This window comes from Toxorhynchites rutilus, chromosome 2, assembly GCF_029784135.1.
Source record: "Toxorhynchites rutilus septentrionalis strain SRP chromosome 2, ASM2978413v1, whole genome shotgun sequence".
Classification (NCBI taxonomy): Eukaryota; Metazoa; Arthropoda; class Insecta; order Diptera; family Culicidae; genus Toxorhynchites; species Toxorhynchites rutilus.
In genome coordinates this window covers 254,143,275-254,163,994 of record NC_073745.1, presented here as the reverse complement: position 1 = coordinate 254,163,994, position 20,720 = coordinate 254,143,275, and the positions used below count along the sequence as shown (strand labels likewise).

At 35.6% G+C, this 20,720-nt stretch overlaps 1 protein-coding gene across 1 annotated transcript in view; it reads left to right on the top strand.

Moving 5' to 3' along the window:
- Positions 1 to 12,003: 12,003 nt before the first annotated feature.
- The window catches only part of LOC129768986 (bromodomain-containing protein DDB_G0280777-like), a 46,472-nt gene continuing 37,755 nt past the window's right edge, over positions 12,004 to 20,720 (top strand). Inside the window, exon 1 of the mRNA XM_055770949.1 lies at positions 12,004 to 12,549. Within this exon, the coding sequence (XP_055626924.1) occupies positions 12,193 to 12,549 (357 nt within the window). The 5' untranslated portion in view covers positions 12,004 to 12,192. The remainder of the gene's footprint in view (positions 12,550 to 20,720) is intronic.

The window sequence follows — 20,720 nt, the reverse complement described above, 5'->3', positions numbered from 1 at the left end:
AACGGTACGAAAGAACTAGTTCGCAAAAAAGAGTGAACGAACGGTCGTTCTTTCTTAGCGTGGAAACACACTAGACGGCTCTCCCGCGCGATTCTCGCAATGACAAGTCGCAGCAGGAGCTCGATGAAAAACACATTCAGCGGCTTTCGACGGCTTCACTAGCGGCCATTATCATATTTTTATAGACGGATGCAAGACGAGTCTATGGTACAAGGTACAACTGTTTGGACAGTAAGCGGATTAGAGGGGAGGTATATAAAGACAGAATGGTGGAAAACGGAAGAGGGATGTTTACCTGAGCGAGAGGGAGAAAGAAGTTGATCGCACACGTCTGAAATATTGCATTTCTCGATAATTTGGGTAGTATTCGAGAATCCGCAGCTACATGACCGCAGAGTGATTTTCACGTATTGGCTCACCGATAGTACATTAACTATTACCTTGCTTCATGTGCACCGCATAAACACTAATACTATCACAAAACCGTTGCGGCGCATCATCTCCATCGAGCCACCGCAGAGAATGAGGAACTTTACAACAGTGACTTTAGAGCCGGCCGTACCCGCTCCGCCTTGTGTGTTTTATCTCATTCACATTCCATTATCGAGGCCCCGCGGCGGTCTGTCATTGCAAAATCCGCGCGGGGAAGCCGTCCAGTGTGTTCTTACGCTTAAGCGGACCTTACACGGTCAACTTTATTGACAATATGATGACATTTGAGAGCATAATGACAGCTGAACATGGCCGACGACGCAGAAATCCGGATTTTCTGATTTTCGAGCATCAATATCGTGACATTTCATATGGATGCATGATGTTGACGTTTTACCTCACGGACTTCCAGACTGAGTTGCCAGATATGCAAGCGCACATTTAATTTTTGTTAGTCTTTTTTGCGATTGCAATTAAAATTTATAAACTACTGAAATTGTAGGAATCATAAATGGAAGCTTTTGGTTTGGAAAACCGATACTTTGAATAGCAAAATACGGTACTTTTCACGATACAAATCAAAACTTCAAAGTAAACTGACAATGTGATGGTGGTGAGAGAGTGGATGAAACTTAACAACGTTTTAGGAATTTTTTAACGTTGAACTCGGTCATTCATTGCGCTAGTGAGCGGGTTGTGTGTTTCTTCACACTCCGCTATAAAATTTGGAGAATGAGAAGATCTGGGAAAATCACAGATGAAAAATCATCATGTGTTAATTCAAGCTACAGTAGAATCCCGATTATCCGCGGAATAGTCGGGCAAACTCACCGCGATTAACGAAAATCGCGGATGACCTATTAAAGGACAAAAAAATGCAAACACGAAAAGAGATGTTTCAACATAAAAACTATGTTCTATCAATACAGAAATCAATCAACTATCCATCTATAAGGTCGTGTACATCAGTGGCTAAATAATGTAAAAGCCATGACCACAACAAAAGAGCATGGGCCTACCACTCACTAACAAATTCCGGAAAGGCCTATTGATTTACTATGGAACTCGCAGTCACGAATAATCCGCAGGGCGGATCACCCGCTCGCGGATAATAGGGGTTCTACTGTCATAGTCTCATTTATGGAATAAAAACATTTGCTTGCAGATAAAATAACTTACATATATTTTCGCAAACTAAAATAATCTGGCATCTCTGGAACTGAAAGGAACAGTCTGTATTTGTGAAACGAGTATTATGATGTATTTTTGAGAAGAAAACCCGAATTCTAAAGTGTAAATTATGAATGAAAATGAACTTTTACGAATCAAATTTGTTTTCTATGTGAATGCAAATCACTTTTTTTCTGCAAGTGGTGAGAAAATCCCATACAAAAATTATGTCTGAAATTGACGTTATATTATAATAATACATTTTAGTAGGAATATCTGAAAATTCAGGGGAAATAGGTTAAGTTAAGGTTAGGACTACGCGCTTCAACTAATTAAATAATACCAAGTAGATATTTTCATTCAAATTTTACCAATAGAAAATTGCCTTTTAGCCTTCTAATCTGATTGAGAATAGTTTGGATCCCAAACTCAAATGTCGCCACTAGCCATCGCGGACATTTTCGTTGTCTCGGGTTGAGGGCGATATTGACCGTGTAAGGTGGAAAAATATTGATTGAGGTTAGATCAGATGTTGAAAGCCTAGCTGTCACGATATTGAAGACACTTATTGTCAATCCGGTTGATCGTGTAAGGTGCCCATTAAAGAACGGTAGTTCGCTCCAGGGTACGTTTATGAGAAGGTAGTCTGGACTGACTAGTGCATCAGTAACAGTGAGGCTGTGACGTGTTAGCTTTGCAAGTATCATGGAGCGGTATAATGAATTCTCGCGTAACTTTTGAAAAGGTCCAATGTAACATTTTCGCCAACTCGAGAAAAACGTAGTTGAAGACCCGAACATTATTTCGCGAATTGTCTTAAAAGCTATCAATCTTTATCACTGTTTTCACCACTAGCTGTCAAGAATAACTCCGTAAAACCAATCGTAACTATTGTTTCGTGATTTGAGATTAAGGTTGAAGCCTCGGAGCGAAAAATGTTACATTGGACGTTTTGACTGCCCGCGTTTGCACATTGGACATATTACGTTGCACTATAAAAATTTGAAACTAACTAAGAAACAACAATCCAAATATCAGCATTTCGTTCTAAAGACTGATTATTATTGTTATCACTCGTTGAATTGCACTGAAATCGATAACAACACCTGTAAGAAACAAATTCCAAAACGACCGAAGTACGACTGCGTGTTGTATTGACTACTTTGTTACTTCGGACGTTTCGGCCGTCGGAGGAAAGTGGCGTCCGAAGTAACAGCCGGGTGCCTAAAATTCGAATCTTTACATTGGATATTTTTTGTATCGGCAACAAAAAGATGAAGAAGATAGATACGTGAACGATTGTTTTTGTAATACATTCAATGATTGAAAACTAATAGCGTGCATCCATTAACTCGATTACACATTTGTTACATAGGACCTTTTCAAAAGTTACGCGAGAATTTGTCTAAATAAGTTTATTTCTTTTGTATTTAAGCTGAATGTATACATTTATTCATTGCTGCGTCAAGATAATATATTTATATTTTTTTTCTAGTCAAAACCTAGGGGAAATTGTGGTTCGGTAATTCAGAGTTTAGCTTCCTGAAGCTCTCTGTAGCTCTCGGATACCTCCTACAGCAGTGCTTGAACTAAGCTTTCAGAACTAGCTTATCACTAGGTTTTTCATTAGAGATGTTGATAGTGCTGCTCCCGATTTCATTTGACCGAATATCCCTCTCGGGATAATCATGTTTCGTCCCATTAGAAAACTGGACCAATTCCGCGGATGTTGTGGATGATTTATGATTTTTTACACTTTTACTCACCTTTCGGTGAGCCGTCCGTTTTGATTTCCCGTGGCATGAGAATCGTTGGCCTTTCTGACAATAGGAACAGCTAAAAATAAACATTTCTGTGTAATAATTGTAACTATAATATGGATTTCTTCAAATTTACCTGTTTGTATCAGTTTTCGACGATATTGTACTTCCAACCCAGCAAACATTAAATCGCATAACAAGCGTATATATAACATCATATGCCTTAAATTTTGGTTGGCATATAATGCGCCTAACTGGCATATGCATGCAAAAGTGGAGGGCATATACATACATGGCAAATGCTTACCGAATTAGTTTGGATGTATATGCAACTTTGACCGGCTATAATAGCGATTATGTTTAAATTGAATTGCGATCTAATATGAATATATTCATGAATTATCAAAGCACTCAATACGACTTTTGCCATACTCATATACGATTTATTACAGACATAGAAATAAAACAAATGGCGCAAAATATTTTCGTGAAATGTTTATTATAGCCTCACGAATCGCCATTTTTATATATTAGTTCTCTTGTGTTGGGAGGGGAATATAAATGTTTAAAATGACACAGATTGATGTTTGGTGAAAACTGTTCCGATGAGGGTTCGAACTCCGGTCATCTGGATTATCATCCACGAGCTATCTCGCGCGGCTATCTGAAATTTAATTCAACAGCGATTAAAACTCATACATATGATTCGATATGATATAACCTAATACATTCTATCAGTAGGATCAGTCATTCCTGGTTGCCGATTTTATTATTTAGCTATGTTCCAAAGATCTTTGATTTCCCTATCATAGAAACCAAATATATAATATCATTGAACTGGAATAATAAAAAATAAATAAATATCAATAATACTATCTCAATTTTAAATTATTTTTATTACAATTTTCTCTGTACAATTTGTTTTCTCAATCATATCCAACTAAATTCTGATTACTATTATAATAAATATAATAAATCAATCTGGCAACCTTGCAAAGCGATGCGATGCAATGTGCCAAATTCGATGTGGTATATATCTAAGATTGGCGTTAAATGGCGTAGTTCACTTCGTTTTGCTGCATGTTTCATTAGAAGGGATGTTTGCCGTTGTTACTTCCATCGAACATCAGCCATTTCGAGAGCATTTCATCATTTTCGAGTGCATCAGCATTTCATTGACATTTCAATATGATGTAATATGTTCTTTATTAGGATCTAACATGATTTACTGTTTCATGATTTTCTGCAGCATGCAACACGATTTACTACAGTACTGAATAGATTTAAATTATACGCTTATACGACACACAAATTGCATCAGCGTAATATACGCATATGATGCGGATTAAATATATTTTACGACAATGTACATCATAAAATTGATGTTTATTATACCGAATTGCGACTTAATTTGATAATGGTATATAAAATCGAGTTTTTACATTTTATGCGATTTCAAATGTACACGATACATACTTTGATTGATATTATATTCGATTATGATTCATTCGGATTTCTTGTAAGACTTGGCACGTGCAAAATTATACGATTTAATGTTTGATGGGAAGCTATCGATATGAATGAAACAATCTGGACTGAAGTTAAGCGAGCAAATGTACATGTTTTTAGTATTGCTGTTTAGGTTCTGTTCAAAGAATCGAAGCCATTTCTTCCGAATAGTCACATCCCTTGAGGATCGATGGAATGATAATTTGTGGGATATGTTTTCATAATTCGAGTTAGACTCGAGCCAGGGTATCAATGACCGAACATTCACGCATCCGGGTGCCATACATCGAGCCATAGAATTATCGGAAAATAGAAATATTTTATATATATTCCTTCGCAGTCGGGCCGCTGTAAAAAGACCACTTTAAAAAGCAACACAGAAACAACACATTCTGCGTACTAGTTCCGTTTTTTTAAATTTAAAGGTTCACTAACTCCTCTATCTCACGTATTATTGACATATTTTCAAATAAAATGTAGCGAAAAACGTAATATTCGCAACAAAAAAAAACACTTGTTATGAATTGCTTTGCGATCGCTGCTTTCCGTCAAAGCTAAGATGTCATAGTTGAGAGTGTATATGTGAATCGTGTCGGACACACTTCGAGTCCAGGATACCTTCTCATAAACGTACCCTGAGTTCGCCCCACGAACTGATTGCGAGCGAAAGGTTTGTGAACGAACTGATTCTGAAAGAACTGTTTGCGAGTGAACTGTATGGGAAAGAACTGTTTGGGTACGAAGTGTTTGCGAACGAACGAGTGCAGCTGAACTGATTTGCGCTGGACGGAATGGATAAATACAACGAGAACACTTGTAAGTAACGATATTGTCATTTACGATCGAAATGCATGTAACGCAGAGTTTATTTTGTTAATGTATACTAAGTTTTGGGTTAAAAATTAAATTAGATTTTCATAGTTTTAAAGGCAAAGCTATATATTTCCAATCTAATGCATTTTTTTAATTCCGCGTAACATTCATATACTTCCTGATTATCAGGAAAAAATCAGGGGGAAGCTCGGGCGATTCATAAAATCATCTAGTGAGGGCATGTTGAGAAAAAAGTTTTTTCGTTACTTTCAATCCATTGTTTGGCCTATTGCGTGTACGTGTTATCGTGATTCTTTGTATGATTGATTGTTAGTGAAAGTGAAAAAAATCGCTGGTGGATTTGTTCTCTGAATGAATCATTATGAAACATGATCTTACAAGGAACCTGTGTTTTGTCCTAACAGAAAATATGAAATCGCATCAAACTATTACATATACTATTGTCGGTCGATTAACATATTATTACATACAGTTTGCGACTTTTAAAGAAGAAGCACCTTCTCTTTCCCACTATATTTCAAAAATATGAATAACATTTAATTAATTGTGACATGCATAGAAATATTTCCTATCAATTAATGCAAACGTCTTTCCGATTAAGAAATATTAGAGTTATAAGCATTCGAAATCTGACCGGCTATAATAGCGATTATGTTTAAATTGAATTGCGATCTAATATGAATATATTCATGAATTATCAAAGCACTCAATACGACTTTTGCCATACTCATATACGATTTATTACAGACATAGAAATAAAACAAATGGCGCAAAATATTTTCGTGAAATGTTTATTATAGCCTCACGAATGGCCATTTTTATATATGAGTTCTCTTGTGTTGGGAGGGGAATATAAATGTTTAAAATGACACAGATTGATGTTTGGTGAAAACTGTTCCGATGAGGGTTCGAACTCCGGTCATCTGGATTATCATCCACGAGCTATCTCGCGCGGCTATCTGAAATTTAATTCAACAGCGATTAAAACTCATACATATGATTCGATATGATATAACCTAATACATTCTATCAGTAGGATCAGTCATTCCTGGTTGCCGATTTTATTATTTAGCTATGTTCCAAAGATCTTTGATTTCCCTATCATAGAAACCAAATATATAATATCATTGAACTGGAATAATAAAAAATAAATAAATATCAATAATACTATCTCAATTTTAAATTATTTTTATTACAATTTTCTCTGTACAATTTGTTTTCTCAATCATATCCAACTAAATTCTGATTACTATTATAATAAATATAATAAATCAATCTGGCAACCTTGCAAAGCGATGCGATGCAATGTGACAAATTCGATGTGGTATATATCTAAGATTGGCGTTAAATGGCGTAGTTCACTTCGTTTTGCTGCATGTTTCATTAGAAGGGATGTTTGCCGTTGTTACTTCCATCGAACATCAGCCATTTCGAGAGCATTTCATCATTTTCGAGTGCATCAGCATTTCATTGACATTTCAATATGATGTAATATGTTCTTTATTAGGATCTAACATGATTTACTGTTTCATGATTTTCTGCAGCATGCAACACGATTTACTACAGTACTGAATAGATTTAAATTATACGCTTATACGACACACAAATTGCATCAGCGTAATATACGCATATGATGCGGATTAAATATATTTTACGACAATGTACATCATAAAATTGATGTTTATTATACCGAATTGCGACTTAATTTGATAATGGTATATAAAATCGAGTTTTTACATTTTATGCGATTTCAAATGTACACGATACATACTTTGATTGATATTATATTCGATTATGATTCATTCGGATTTCTTGTAAGACTTGGCACGTGCAAAATTATACGATTTAATGTTTGATGGGAAGCTATCGATATGAATGAAACAATCTGGACTGAAGTTAAGCGAGCAAATGTACATGTTTTTAGTATTGCTGTTTAGGTTCTGTTCAAAGAATCGAAGCCATTTCTTCCGAATAGTCACATCCCTTGAGGATCGATGGAATGATAATTTGTGGGATATGTTTTCATAATTCGAGTTAGACTCGAGCCAGGGTATCAATGACTGAACATTCACGCATCCGGGTGCCATACATCGAGCCATAGAATTATCTGAAAATAGAAATATTTTATATATATTCCTTCGCAGTCGGGCCGCTGTAAAAAGACCACTTTAAAAAGCAACACAGAAACAACACATTCTGCGTACTAGTTCCGTTTTTTTAAATTTAAAGGTTCACTAACTCCTCTATCTCACGTATTATTGACATATTTTCAAATAAAATGTAGCGAAAAACGTAATATTCGCAACAAAAAAAAACACTTGTTATGAATTGCTTTGCGATCGCTGCTTTCCGTCAAAGCTAAGATGTCATAGTTGAGAGTGTATATGTGAATGTGTGAATGTGTGTGTAATATGATGTAATATGTTCTTTATTAGGATCTAACATGATTTACTGTTTCATGATTTTCTGCAGCATGCAACACGATTTACTACAGTACTGAATAGATTTAAATTATACGCTTATACGACACACAAATTGCATCAGCGTAATATACGCATATGATGCGGATTAAATATATTTTACGACAATGTACATCATAAAATTGATGTTTATTATACCGAATTGCGACTTAATTTGATAATGGTATATAAAATCGAGTTTTTACATTTTATGCGATTTCAAATGTACACGATACATACTTTGATTGATATTATATTCGATTATGATTCATTCGGATTTCTTGTAAGACTTGGCACGTGCAAAATTATACGATTTAATGTTTGATGGGAAGCTATCGATATGAATGAAACAATCTGGACTGAAGTTAAGCGAGCAAATGTACATGTTTTTAGTATTGCTGTTTAGGTTCTGTTCAAAGAATCGAAGCCATTTCTTCCGAATAGTCACATCCCTTGAGGATCGATGGAATGATAATTTGTGGGATATGTTTTCATAATTCGAGTTAGACTCGAGCCAGGGTATCAATGACTGAACATTCACGCATCCGGGTGCCATACATCGAGCCATAGAATTATCTGAAAATAGAAATATTTTATATATATTCCTTCGCAGTCGGGCCGCTGTAAAAAGACCACTTTAAAAAGCAACACAGAAACAACACATTCTGCGTACTAGTTCCGTTTTTTTAAATTTAAAGGTTCACTAACTTCTCTATCTCACGTATTATTGACATATTTTCAAATAAAATGTAGCGAAAAACGTAATATTCGCAACAAAAAAAAACACTTGTTATGAATTGCTTTGCGATCGCTGCTTTCCGTCAAAGCTAAGATGTCATAGTTGAGAGTGTATATGTGAATCGTGTCGGACACACTTCGAGTCCAGGATACCTTCTCATAAACGTACCCTGAGTTCGCCCCACGAACTGATTGCGAGCGAAAGGTTTGTGAACGAACTGATTCTGAAAGAACTGTTTGCGAGTGAACTGTATGGGAAAGAACTGTTTGGGTACGAAGTGTTTGCGAACGAACGAGTGCAGCTGAACTGATTTGCGCTGGACGGAATGGATAAATACAATGAGAACACTTGTAAGTAACGATATTGTCATTTACGATCGAAATGCATGTAACGCAGAGTTTATTTTGTTAATGTATACTAAGTTTTGGGTTGAAAATTAAATTAGATTTTCATAGTTTTAAAGGCAAAGCTATATATTTCCAATCTAATGCATTTTTTTAATTCCGCGTAACATTCATATACTTCCTGATTATCAGGAAAAAATCAGGGGGAAGCTCGGGCGATTCATAAAATCATCTAGTGAGGGCATGTTGAGAAAAAAGTTTTTTCGTTACTTTCAATCCATTGTTTGGCCTATTGCGTGTACGTGTTATCGTGATTCTTTGTATGATTGATTGTTAGTGAAAGTGAAAAAAATCGCTGGTGGATTTGTTCTCTGAATGAATCATTATGAAACATGATCTTACAAGGAACCTGTGTTTTGTCCTAACAGAAAATATGAAATCGCATCAAACTATTACATATACTATTGTCGGTCGATTAACATATTATTACATACAGTTTGCGACTTTTAAAGAAGAAGCACCTTCTCTTTCCCACTATATTTCAAAAATATGAATAACATTTAATTAATTGTGACATGCATAGAAATATTTCCTATCAATTAATGCAAACGTCTTTCCGATTAAGAAATATTAGAGTTATAAGCATTCGAAATCTTTCATTTAATTCCTGCATGTTCTGTGTTTAGGTTTTCATTTTACACTTGTTAGTGGTCCTGAGTAGAACCCTTGAGTTTGCGTGGATTTGTAAAAGCAACTAAAGATGTTTGATACATGATTCATTTTTGTTCTCGTGAGAATAAAAAACGAGATTTTTTATGACCATTCCACACGGAAGCAGAATATTAATTGATGCCTTTGGTTATCATTGCGTCACTGGAACACCTAGCCGATTGCACAAATGTATGCGCTCAAGCGCATTTACAATCGAACATTTTCTCATCACCCCTCCATGCGAAATGAAAAGAGAAACTGATGCGCTTGGATACTATTGCATCACGTGAACCGATTGCGCAAATATTCCTTCGGGCGCATTTACAATCGAGCATTTTCTCATGACCACTCCATGCAAAACACAAAGTGAAACTTTGGATTGGATTTCTTTCCTTCCTTGTTTGAATTAGAGAGGCTTTAAACTTTGCAGTACATTCGCCTCTGAAAATGGATTACCGAGTTGGCATCTGCTTATATACAGATTTTTGTGATTTTAATAGCTTGTTTTTCAAAGTATTTTTTAAGCTATAGAAACAAGTTTTTGGATCAATAAATAACAAGCATATAACGCGTAGACATTTTATCTTTCGAATGAAGTGGTTACCGTATTATTTCGTTCAGTTGGTTAGGAGGTATCAATGCTCAAAATCTTGTTTTTGCGTAACTCTCTCGTTTTCAAACCTCAAACCTACACCCGAGTAGAGAAATGAAAGACGAAGTCCTACGCCAAAACATCCGGAGTAGATAGAAAATATGAAACAGATGCATGTAATAAAAGGGTCTTTTACTAAATTTAATTGAAATTAGATCCTCTCGCATCAAAAACGTCTATCTAAAAATTTAAGCATTTAAGCAAGCATTTTAAAATGATTTTTAAGTATTTTTGATGTATTGTTAGTAGTTTTTGTTAATTGTATTGATAGATGCTGAAGTTCTCAAACAAAATATGTGGTAAAAAGTTTTCGAGATAAGCCCATTTGACCTTTTACTGTAGCATATATCAACGTTTACGCTGTTCACGCAATCACAGTAAGGCTAAGCGCCAATTGAGAAGCGTATAGCACTCGTGAGCTAACACGAGATTACCAACACGACTCAAGTGTGAAGCAAACGTAGCGTGCTGATGTTCATATTGAGTCGCAGTTTGGTGTAAATAACGTGTCACTCGCAATATCTAATTCACACAGAATTGCACGATATATTTATTTACTTACATAACCACCCGACCGACACAACCGTATAGTGTCAATTTCACAGCGCTCACCAATTGTTCGTCAACACAACTGGCACGACCAGCATGAGAAACTGTGGTTCAGCCACCGCGTCACGCGAATCGTGTCTCACAAGCGCTGTGCCATCTCGCGTCACCTGGCCAATTTGTGCAATTCTATCTGTTTTCATTAGTCACGAAAACAGGCGCTATATCACGCCATGTTACTCGCGCTCTACGCGTCTCAATTTGCGCCTGACCTAATCATTCAGTAACTGAACCAGAAAGGAAGCCCAGTTATCGGCATTTGATTTCTAACTGCACCGGCATGTAGTACGTCAATTGATTATTGATTACATTGATTGCATTGAACAGGTATGATACATAATTTGGGGAAATTATTTTCCTATAATTTAATCCATGCTTTTGTCATGCGAAAATAATATCAATTTTTATAACATCACAAATTACATTCGAATGTCCCTCACAACAAATCTTCGAATTTAATATGGCATCAATTGTTTAAGAAGTTCTGCTCGTTAACTGGACCAAAGAAAAGTTAACGTTCGCCCAGTTAAAGAGCAGTCCAGTTAAACCAGGTTCAGTTATTGAATAATTACTGTTTTACACTTACACGCAAATATTACACTTCACATCCGATGTTTTGCTGTTTTTCAAAACAAAATTGCAAAAAGCAAAACATGCTTCTTTTTGAGAATATCCATGTTATACAAAAAAATACATCTTGAATTTACCGTGTACACAGTAACGTCTCCTTTCGTTAACTTTTGACATTATTCCATTTCCCTTCACGTCAGTCTGAATTTTCATTTCCCATCTTCCATGTTTACTTCTGCTTCGAACATCACTCTGAAAGGAGGTGCTCTTTTCGTGCGTAGTGTGAACTTCCATTACCATTTCCTCATCTACATAATTAAATCATCTAGGCTTGGTATTTGTCGCGTTGAGAGGTGCGTCGTGTCAGTGAACAAAAAGTGTTTCCCGTTCCATCTGTGAGATTCTAATGTCCCACGAAGTGATGCAGCAGCCACTAGCAATCAAATCCGAACCAGACTGGAATGATCTGCTGCTGCCGGAGCCAGATAATCGGCAGTACGCCCTTCAACAGCAACAAATGCATTACACTCAACAGCTGCAGCACCACCAGCAGCAACTGCAGCAGAACCAGCAACAGCAGCAGCAACAACAACAGCAGCTAAGGAATGGTACGCATTCTAGCACCATACAGCCACCTCAACAACCGCAGCAACCAATATCGAATGATCCGGTGGACAATGAACCCCTCGACATCATCGAAACGGTTGACTCTGACGACAATGACTTTGCCGAGGCGGAATCACTGACCCTGCAACAGTACAAGGTAAGTGGCGATCGGGTGAGGGGTTTAATGGGGCTATGCTAAATTATGGTGGGATCACTATTGCATTTCACGGTTTTACTACGGAAGCGAGCGCTGAGAGCCTCCAAAATCTAACATGAATTTTATTACCCTTCCTTGTCTTTCGTACGCATGTCCATATTAGAAATATCGACGACTGTTTCACTTATACAATCACACATGTGTAAACAAAATAGAGCTAAATCCGATGCTGGCCTGCAGGATTTTTTTTGCTCTCTTCTAATATTTACATTACGAATCTTCGCGCTTGCGGGGGGAGTTAAAAGGTGCTGCTGTGCATTGTTCAGGTTGTGTTCGGTTGAAACATACCCCGGGTTCCGCTGTGATTCCGTCAACGTTTGATTGAAGAAGTCAAACATTGCAACTGCGCTTTTTGTACTGTTTAGGTGTTACGGACACATTTTATCCACAATCGTCTTTGATGATGCTGTGTTTACGAGGATGATACGCTCCCGAACATTAGGCGGTTGATAGTGGCATAACTTGTATCTGTTTGAAAATATTTCGTTCAGATGCAACGATCTATCTCAAAATTGATAATTCATTGCATCTATTGATGTAATTGCTTTAATTACGTTCTACGTTTCCTTCTTTTTCTTGTTGATTTCGATGAAATTAAGCTCAAAAACTTGGTAGACATGAGAATAGGATGTAAACTATATACGATAATGCTAAGATACCGATTACTATATATGTAGAGCAATTCCACGCCGAACCAGCCAAAAACAGCAAATATTGACCCAACCTTCTCCGATTTTTTTTAAACTTGGTACTTATGATGGAAGCTTTCCAAAAACACAATTTTGATTATCATATGGTCGGTTTTAAGTCAGACTGAACCATGTGGCATATTTATGAAAAACGAGCTTGAAGTTTGGTGCTATAAGGGGTATTCATTGAGCATTCGAAACAATTTCTATACGTTCTTCCTGCTGCACGCGTGATTTTCCAAATATGAATCATGTGGTATGTAGCTTACGAAATGCTCAACCTAATGCGATCAATAACTCGAAATTTTCAATTTTGCGACTTGGTCCTTTCTGACTTAACACCGACCATATGAGCAATTTAAATTACGATTGATTTTTGAAAAGGGCGTAATCAAAATCGATAGTATTTCTATCAAAAAAATCGTGACTCAAAATCCAGATGTCTGATTAAAATATGATGTTCGACAAAGTTGTTGTTGACAAAGTTTGAGGAACAGTGGTGCCGTGGTAAACTCTCCTAAATGGAGATACGAATTTTTGAAAATTTATTAAATTTCAATACTTTGTGAAATTTTAGCCTTACAGCCATCAAGAGTAATGGCGGGTTTACATTAGGGAGATCTATAGCTATAGATGGATTTATTCACGTGAAAATAGGTGTAAACGGGTGAGAATAAATATGCTACACTTATTCGGGGTATATATAACTTGAATAAATTCAGCATATGTAAACGCTTGTGAATTTCTCACTGGTGAGAAATCACTAAAGTTGGATGCAGTTCTACTTTAGGTGAATAAATTCACCGAAAATATTAATATATTCATTATAGAAGTTCACGCTAGTGTAAACGATTGATGCGATTCCTATAAATCTTATCATATTTCTTCACATGAATATATCACTGGTCTAAACCCACCCTAACGCAATAAATCGATTCTAAACGCAATCCTGCATGAAAAAATATACAATGTTTATTGTCCTAAGACTGATCATTTTCGATATATAACAACTGATAGATGTAACATTTAATTGAATCAGAGCTATCATTGGAATAATTACAAGTGCACAATACACACGTTTGCAGTTTATTGCAATGGTAATTATACACTACAGAACTTGAGCGTTATTGTCATTTAGGAGGTTTTGAAACATGATGTCGTTGCAGTATAGCTGTTTATATCGAAATTATTGGGACATTTGAAATCGACTATATCTATAAAATAAGTGTATCTTTATATCAGATGGTGCTGCTCCTCAGTACAAGAATAGAAAAACTTTGTAGTCTGTGTGAATTTACGAGAAGCTATGGTTTAGAAGTTGAATGGCATTTTTTGCAACTTCACATGGCGAAGGTCCATTTGATGCAATAAGAGAAACTTTTAAACTAATGGCAAGAAGAACTAGGTTGGCAAGGCATCATGAACATCCGCTGAAAAATTCAAAAGAACTTTATGATTGGGCCAATGATTGTAAGCAGAATTTCTGGTAACATGATAGCAGTTAAGATATATTCTAATTTCAAAGAAGAACCTGAAATATTTCCTGTATATCAATAATCATAGTTGAATTAAATAAATATTATTCTTTTGTATATGGTATTTTGTATGGTATGTGAAAGAATTTTCGATGGAAATAACAAAAAAAAAAGAAATAAATGCTTCAACATCGTATAGAAATTTCACTGACATCATTTTCACAAGAAAAAAATGGTTCTATCTCGAGAACGGTTGTTCCCAGAACAAAACGTTATATGTAGGTTGTAGGCATGTTATATGTAGGCATGTTGAATCGTATGTAGATTTAATACTTCATATTAATTTTTTTAAATTGTTACGATTTTACAAAGTATTAAAATTTCATATATTTTAAAAAATTTGTATCTCCATTTTGGTGAATTTACCACACTCTACGTCAAACCTGGTTATATTCGAAGGGGTTTCTAATAAAAATATACAAAAAAATATCGAAAAGGGAGGAGGGGGGGGGTGTTTAAGACATAAAAGTATTAAATATAAAATTCAGTTTTTGAGTAAAATTTAAAAAAGACAGAACTTGAACCCCAATGTTCAAGAATTATTTTTTCCCAACTTTCATTTTCCGGGAAACGACTGCTAGAAAAATCGAACATTGGCCGAAGCCCGCACTTTTTCCTGCATTAACAAACATACTGCGAACTGAAGGTCACTTCAATAACAATTCACAATTCATAAATGCATTAATTTTACATTCCTAGACTAACAAGCACAGAGGAATGAAAGTCTCTAAGTATTAATTCACCCATGGTGAGATGTTACCTTTCTTATTTCATGTAGTTTAAACTTATTACCGGCAAACTTTTTCTTCCAAACGAAAGTTATTGCTTTCATTTTCATTGTTGGTCGTGGAGAAATGTCAATGCTTAACAAGTATTTGTTCCCGATTATCCATTTCCCGAAAAATCTAACATTTTCGAATATCTGCAAAGTTCAAATACGCTTCGAAAAATTAATGGCTAGAGGGTTGGGAGGTCATTATTCTGTAGAACAGAATCATTATTAAGGTTTTCCTCATCGATGAGACCGCCCACCTAATCCGGCGGAAGAATATTCACCCAGCAATCAAGGTTATCATATCTACAGAATAATGTGTATTTACACAGATTTTTTAGACTTTTTAAAACCAATAATCTGCAGATACAGATTACAGATTTTCGGGATTTCATACAGAATTTATAGATTTTTAAAGATAAGGTTCCAATTTTATACAACAATTATTTTGATTGAATGAATTTCAACAATTTTTTCCCGATCACTTCACGAAAATTCTCCATTTCGCTTATTTCTTAGTCATAGTAATCGAATTTTACATTATTTGAACGACTCGATGAGTAAATATTACTTTTAATTATTTTGAACTACCTTTTGCTATTGAATTTACTTACTTACTGGGAAACCAGAACACTTTATCTTACTCTTTGGATAATATATGCCCAGAACAATACATCAAATCTAAGGACGCAGGATTAGACTTTGGAAATTTTGAGCAGAATCTATACTGCCGTTCGACGCATAGTTGTCCCATGTTACTTTTCTTCATAAAACGTTGTTTTTATGCATAATCTTACGGACAAACACAAAAAAAATATAGTCCATTCCCAACTTTAAAAAAAACAACATCAAGCTCAGTTGTTCCATGTTGATATTCTATTCATAACTGTCCCACCAAGCTTTTTTTGTAGATCCATATCGAATAAGTCGGTTCAAGTACAAGGTTTTCATGTCACACTTTCAGCAGGCCTATTTTTTTATCTGTATTATAGTGACTTTCAACTCATTTGGCTGGTTCGTCACTTTAACTTCCATTTTTGGAAGAATGTCGGGAGAGAGAATTGAACTCGTGACCTTTAGCGTGAGAGGCATGGATGTTACCATTACGCCAGATCGCCTCCAAGACTAGCAGGCCTAATGAACTTTTTTCTGGTTTGGAAGAACGAACTAACAAAAAAGAAACAAACGAACGAACGAAACGAACTAACAAATAACCAAACAAATAAGAAAAAGTTTAACAGAACATGTGCACACATTGTTAGCGAATGCCTAATAACAATGAGATTTATATTCTGTGAAGGTGTTGCACTCATTTCTTCATAAAACGATGTTTCTATGCATAATCTTTCGGAAAAACACAAAAAAAATATTGTTTGTTCCCAGTATATCAAAAAACAAAACATTCATTGCTTTTTTCTCAGTTGCTGATTTTGGAACATGGGACAACTATACGTAGAACGACAGAACCTGTCCTAATCCTGAGTACATGGATTCATGCCAATTTAATGTCCCCTTTTAATTCGTTGACAGTTTCTTGAATTTACGTTTCCATTCGTTGGCAATTATCCAGTATGTTACTATTGCAAGCTTTACATTTGTGTGTGTGCTCTAGAATATGTTATAATAAGAGTATTTACGTCGCGCAATACAAACAAGGATGAAAAAATGCAACCGTTTAAACTTTCATTGCACCTCAATGAAGCATTGTGTTTCTACTACAATGTTTTTTTTTTGTAGCGCTACGTAGTTACCTTCAACATCGTATAATAGCTATGCCAAACAGTGATAATAAAGCTCAAATTATGGCTAAAAAGTAGACTTATAAATATAATACAGATATATATATATAGATTTTCTGGAAAAGAACTAAGAAAAAAAGATTTTATTAGGTCGAAAACACAGATTTTATTATGGCAAACCTGTCAGCAATCTCATTAGAATCATTTTCCACGTACTGATTTCCTCCAACTCCTCTGCACACGAGATTCTACGGACCGCCATCAGCTGAGGTAATCATGGACAGAAATGCAATTTTTCAATAATATTTGCTGAGTTAATTGATACTAACAAACATTCACAATTGAAAATGCTGAAGTAAATGGAAAAACCTTCCGTCTTCCAAAGTAAACAAACTAGAATGCGCTGCAAAGGTCAGATGTATTGGTATTGTTTCAGCAGAAAGAAAAAGTTCGTTATGGCTAACGTTCGATTTTTCGAGCACTCAATTTCCCCGGCAGTTATTTTTCTGTAGGGGGCTTAAAGATATGGTTTTTGTCCTACATCACAATGTATGTTCTTTTATCAAAGTTATACTGTAGAAAAGTTCACATATTTTTGTATTTTATTGGTTTTTTATTGAAATTGAAATCATTTATTATCATTTGGTTGCTTTCCAAAGGCATGAAAAATTATCAAAATTACTGTTAGATTTTTCGAACGAAATTGAGTTAAAGAAATATATTGAAAATATAAACATCCGTTCAAATCGTTTCATTCGTTCTTCTTTATCGATCACACTCGATTAATTTTGATTTTATTTTTTTACTTAATACATTAGTTATGTTTTATTCAACACCCAACATACTCATTAGGAAAAAAATATATGGCAGAACAACGTTTGCCGGGTTAGCTAGTAGTATATAAAGTGTTTAGTATTTGTATTCGAACATAATTATTGTTGATATAAAATTGGTGTGCTAATACCGGTCTATCTTCACATGTTTCTGTGTTTGATCCGTTGTGCAATTCGCGCAATTTGTATTCTTTACATTTCACATATTCATAATAATCAACGCAACATCTCGCTCATTTAATCGATACAACAACACATCAACATATTTCAGCTAATGACTGTCATGTTCAAATCAATGTGTATATAGAGAAGATAGCGAGCACTTAAATAATGAACATTCGTATATTTCTATGCTGCTCTGATTGGTATACATTTTTCCAACGAATAGCACCAACACCGATGATACAATTTGCTGACTAATATCGATATAGAAACCAAAGTACACCCACCTCGACTTCTCGACAACAGCCAAGCCAAGAAGATTAACTTTTATGAAAGAGGATTTTATTTCATTTTTTTATATACACGTTACAAGTCTAATAAAAAATAAGAAGCAACAAAAAAAAATCATCCGGGCTATTTGTGCCGCACTCCATGCGACAGCAGAGACGAGAGGGTGGGGCCGAGAGTAATCATAAAAATTCCAGAAAGTCATTGAAAAAGCTGCCAGCTCAGCGCGCGCCTTGGAGTCGACCTACTATAACAGCAATAACAATAAAAATAAATGAATAAATGAAAAACAGAAAATAACGAACAGCGAAAGAAAAATATAATAATTACACCGACACAGCACATTCTTCTATAACAGCAACAACAACAACAACAACAACAGCAGCAGCAGTAGGGGAAAAGTTAAGCTCCAAGCTGAAAAACCTGAAAAAATAACAATAACAAGCGGAGCGGACGTTTGCGCGTTTATATGTGTGCTGTAAACTTTGAGACTAATTTCGAATAAGGAAAAAAAGAGTGTAGTTCGTACAATACACAGCAGAAGCAGGGAGGGAATGGACGCGGCCACAAACGCAGAGAAACAGATTATTATGACGAACAGAAAGGAAACGAGGTAAAAATATGAATTAAACTAGTGAGAAGAAATATGCATAGAATAAGAAAGCGGTTGAATATAATACAACAGGAATGATGGTGAAGGGGAAAAGTCCCGGTTTTATTTCGGCGATGCACAGCAGGGGAGAAGCAAGAAAATAATAGATTTTGAAACCTATTTTGTAACATACAGTTCGCAGAGTAGTGGAAGAAGGGTGACAGAAAGAATTGTATGAAAATATATAAATAAGAGTTGATTTCGAATAGTTGTGTTGGTTTTCTTTTTTGACTGAATTATTTTTCGTCATAGAATGTTTGCAAAGTGTTCGTCAAATAACACAGTTTTCTACAAAACGATTCATCTGAAATATGAAGCACTTTTCGTTATTGCTATTCCCTAATTCAGCGTAGAACGGACTTCGGGACCAGACTCACATGACATCAGATCACATATAAAATTCATCCATCAATTACATCTGAACTTCTTTTTTTCCAATATACAGAGCGCCCTGAGCAGACAATGTATCGGAAGCAGGGTCCAACATTTTCGAAGACGAAACATGAGAATCGACTCTCCTCTCAGTCGCTCTGCTTCGAACAGGACTAATTGCATAAACGTTCTTCTCTTGCTACTGAGTCACAACGAACGCATTCGCCGCCAAACAAGACTAGTTCATCAGTTATCCTTGCTTTTAACCCTTTCATTACGAATGTCGTCTATAGACAGATAGTGCTCCGTACAGGGGTAGCACTTTGGCGGGGCACATTGCCGTAATGAAGGGGTTAACGCTCGTCAATTCATTTCTAGTTGCAGCAAATTGTTATGCTAAAGGCGGGTTTATATTATCCAGCACATACCGGCACGGTCCGACAAATACATCATGTATTAATATTATCAGCCATAGTGAGTTCTCAGTATGGACCGGCAGAACAGAAAGTATTAGTTTTTGGAGCGAAAAGATAAATTCGCGTTGACAACATTGAGCTTCGTATCACGAGTTTGGGAAGCGACAATGATCATAATGAATTTTGGGGTGGAATAAACACACTTGAAAATGCAAATTATGAATGAAAATAACTTTTCTATATCGAATATGTATTTAATGTACATGAAAACCACATTTTTTTGCGAGTGGGGAAAAATGTTATACAAAAATTACGTCTGAAGAAAATTTTATATTATAGTAAGTTGCATTCAATTCGACATCTAGATAATTGGACAGACCTGATACAGACCAACAATCGTCTATTTTTTATGCTATGATGGACGATTGTTTGATGGTGAAAATTATGTAGCCGTGATAATAAATATAAACAAGGAGGATAGTATTTGCGCTAGAGTATGAGTAATGAATCTCTGCTTAGGCAAATGTTCTGTCTTTTTCTTCAAACATTTGACATCGCTTGTTTTCCGTCGTCATAAAGGCTTTATTGGTGCCTTTGACATTGCATCAATGCATTGAACTGACGCTATGGCGAAGCGTTAAGGTTGTGCGCCA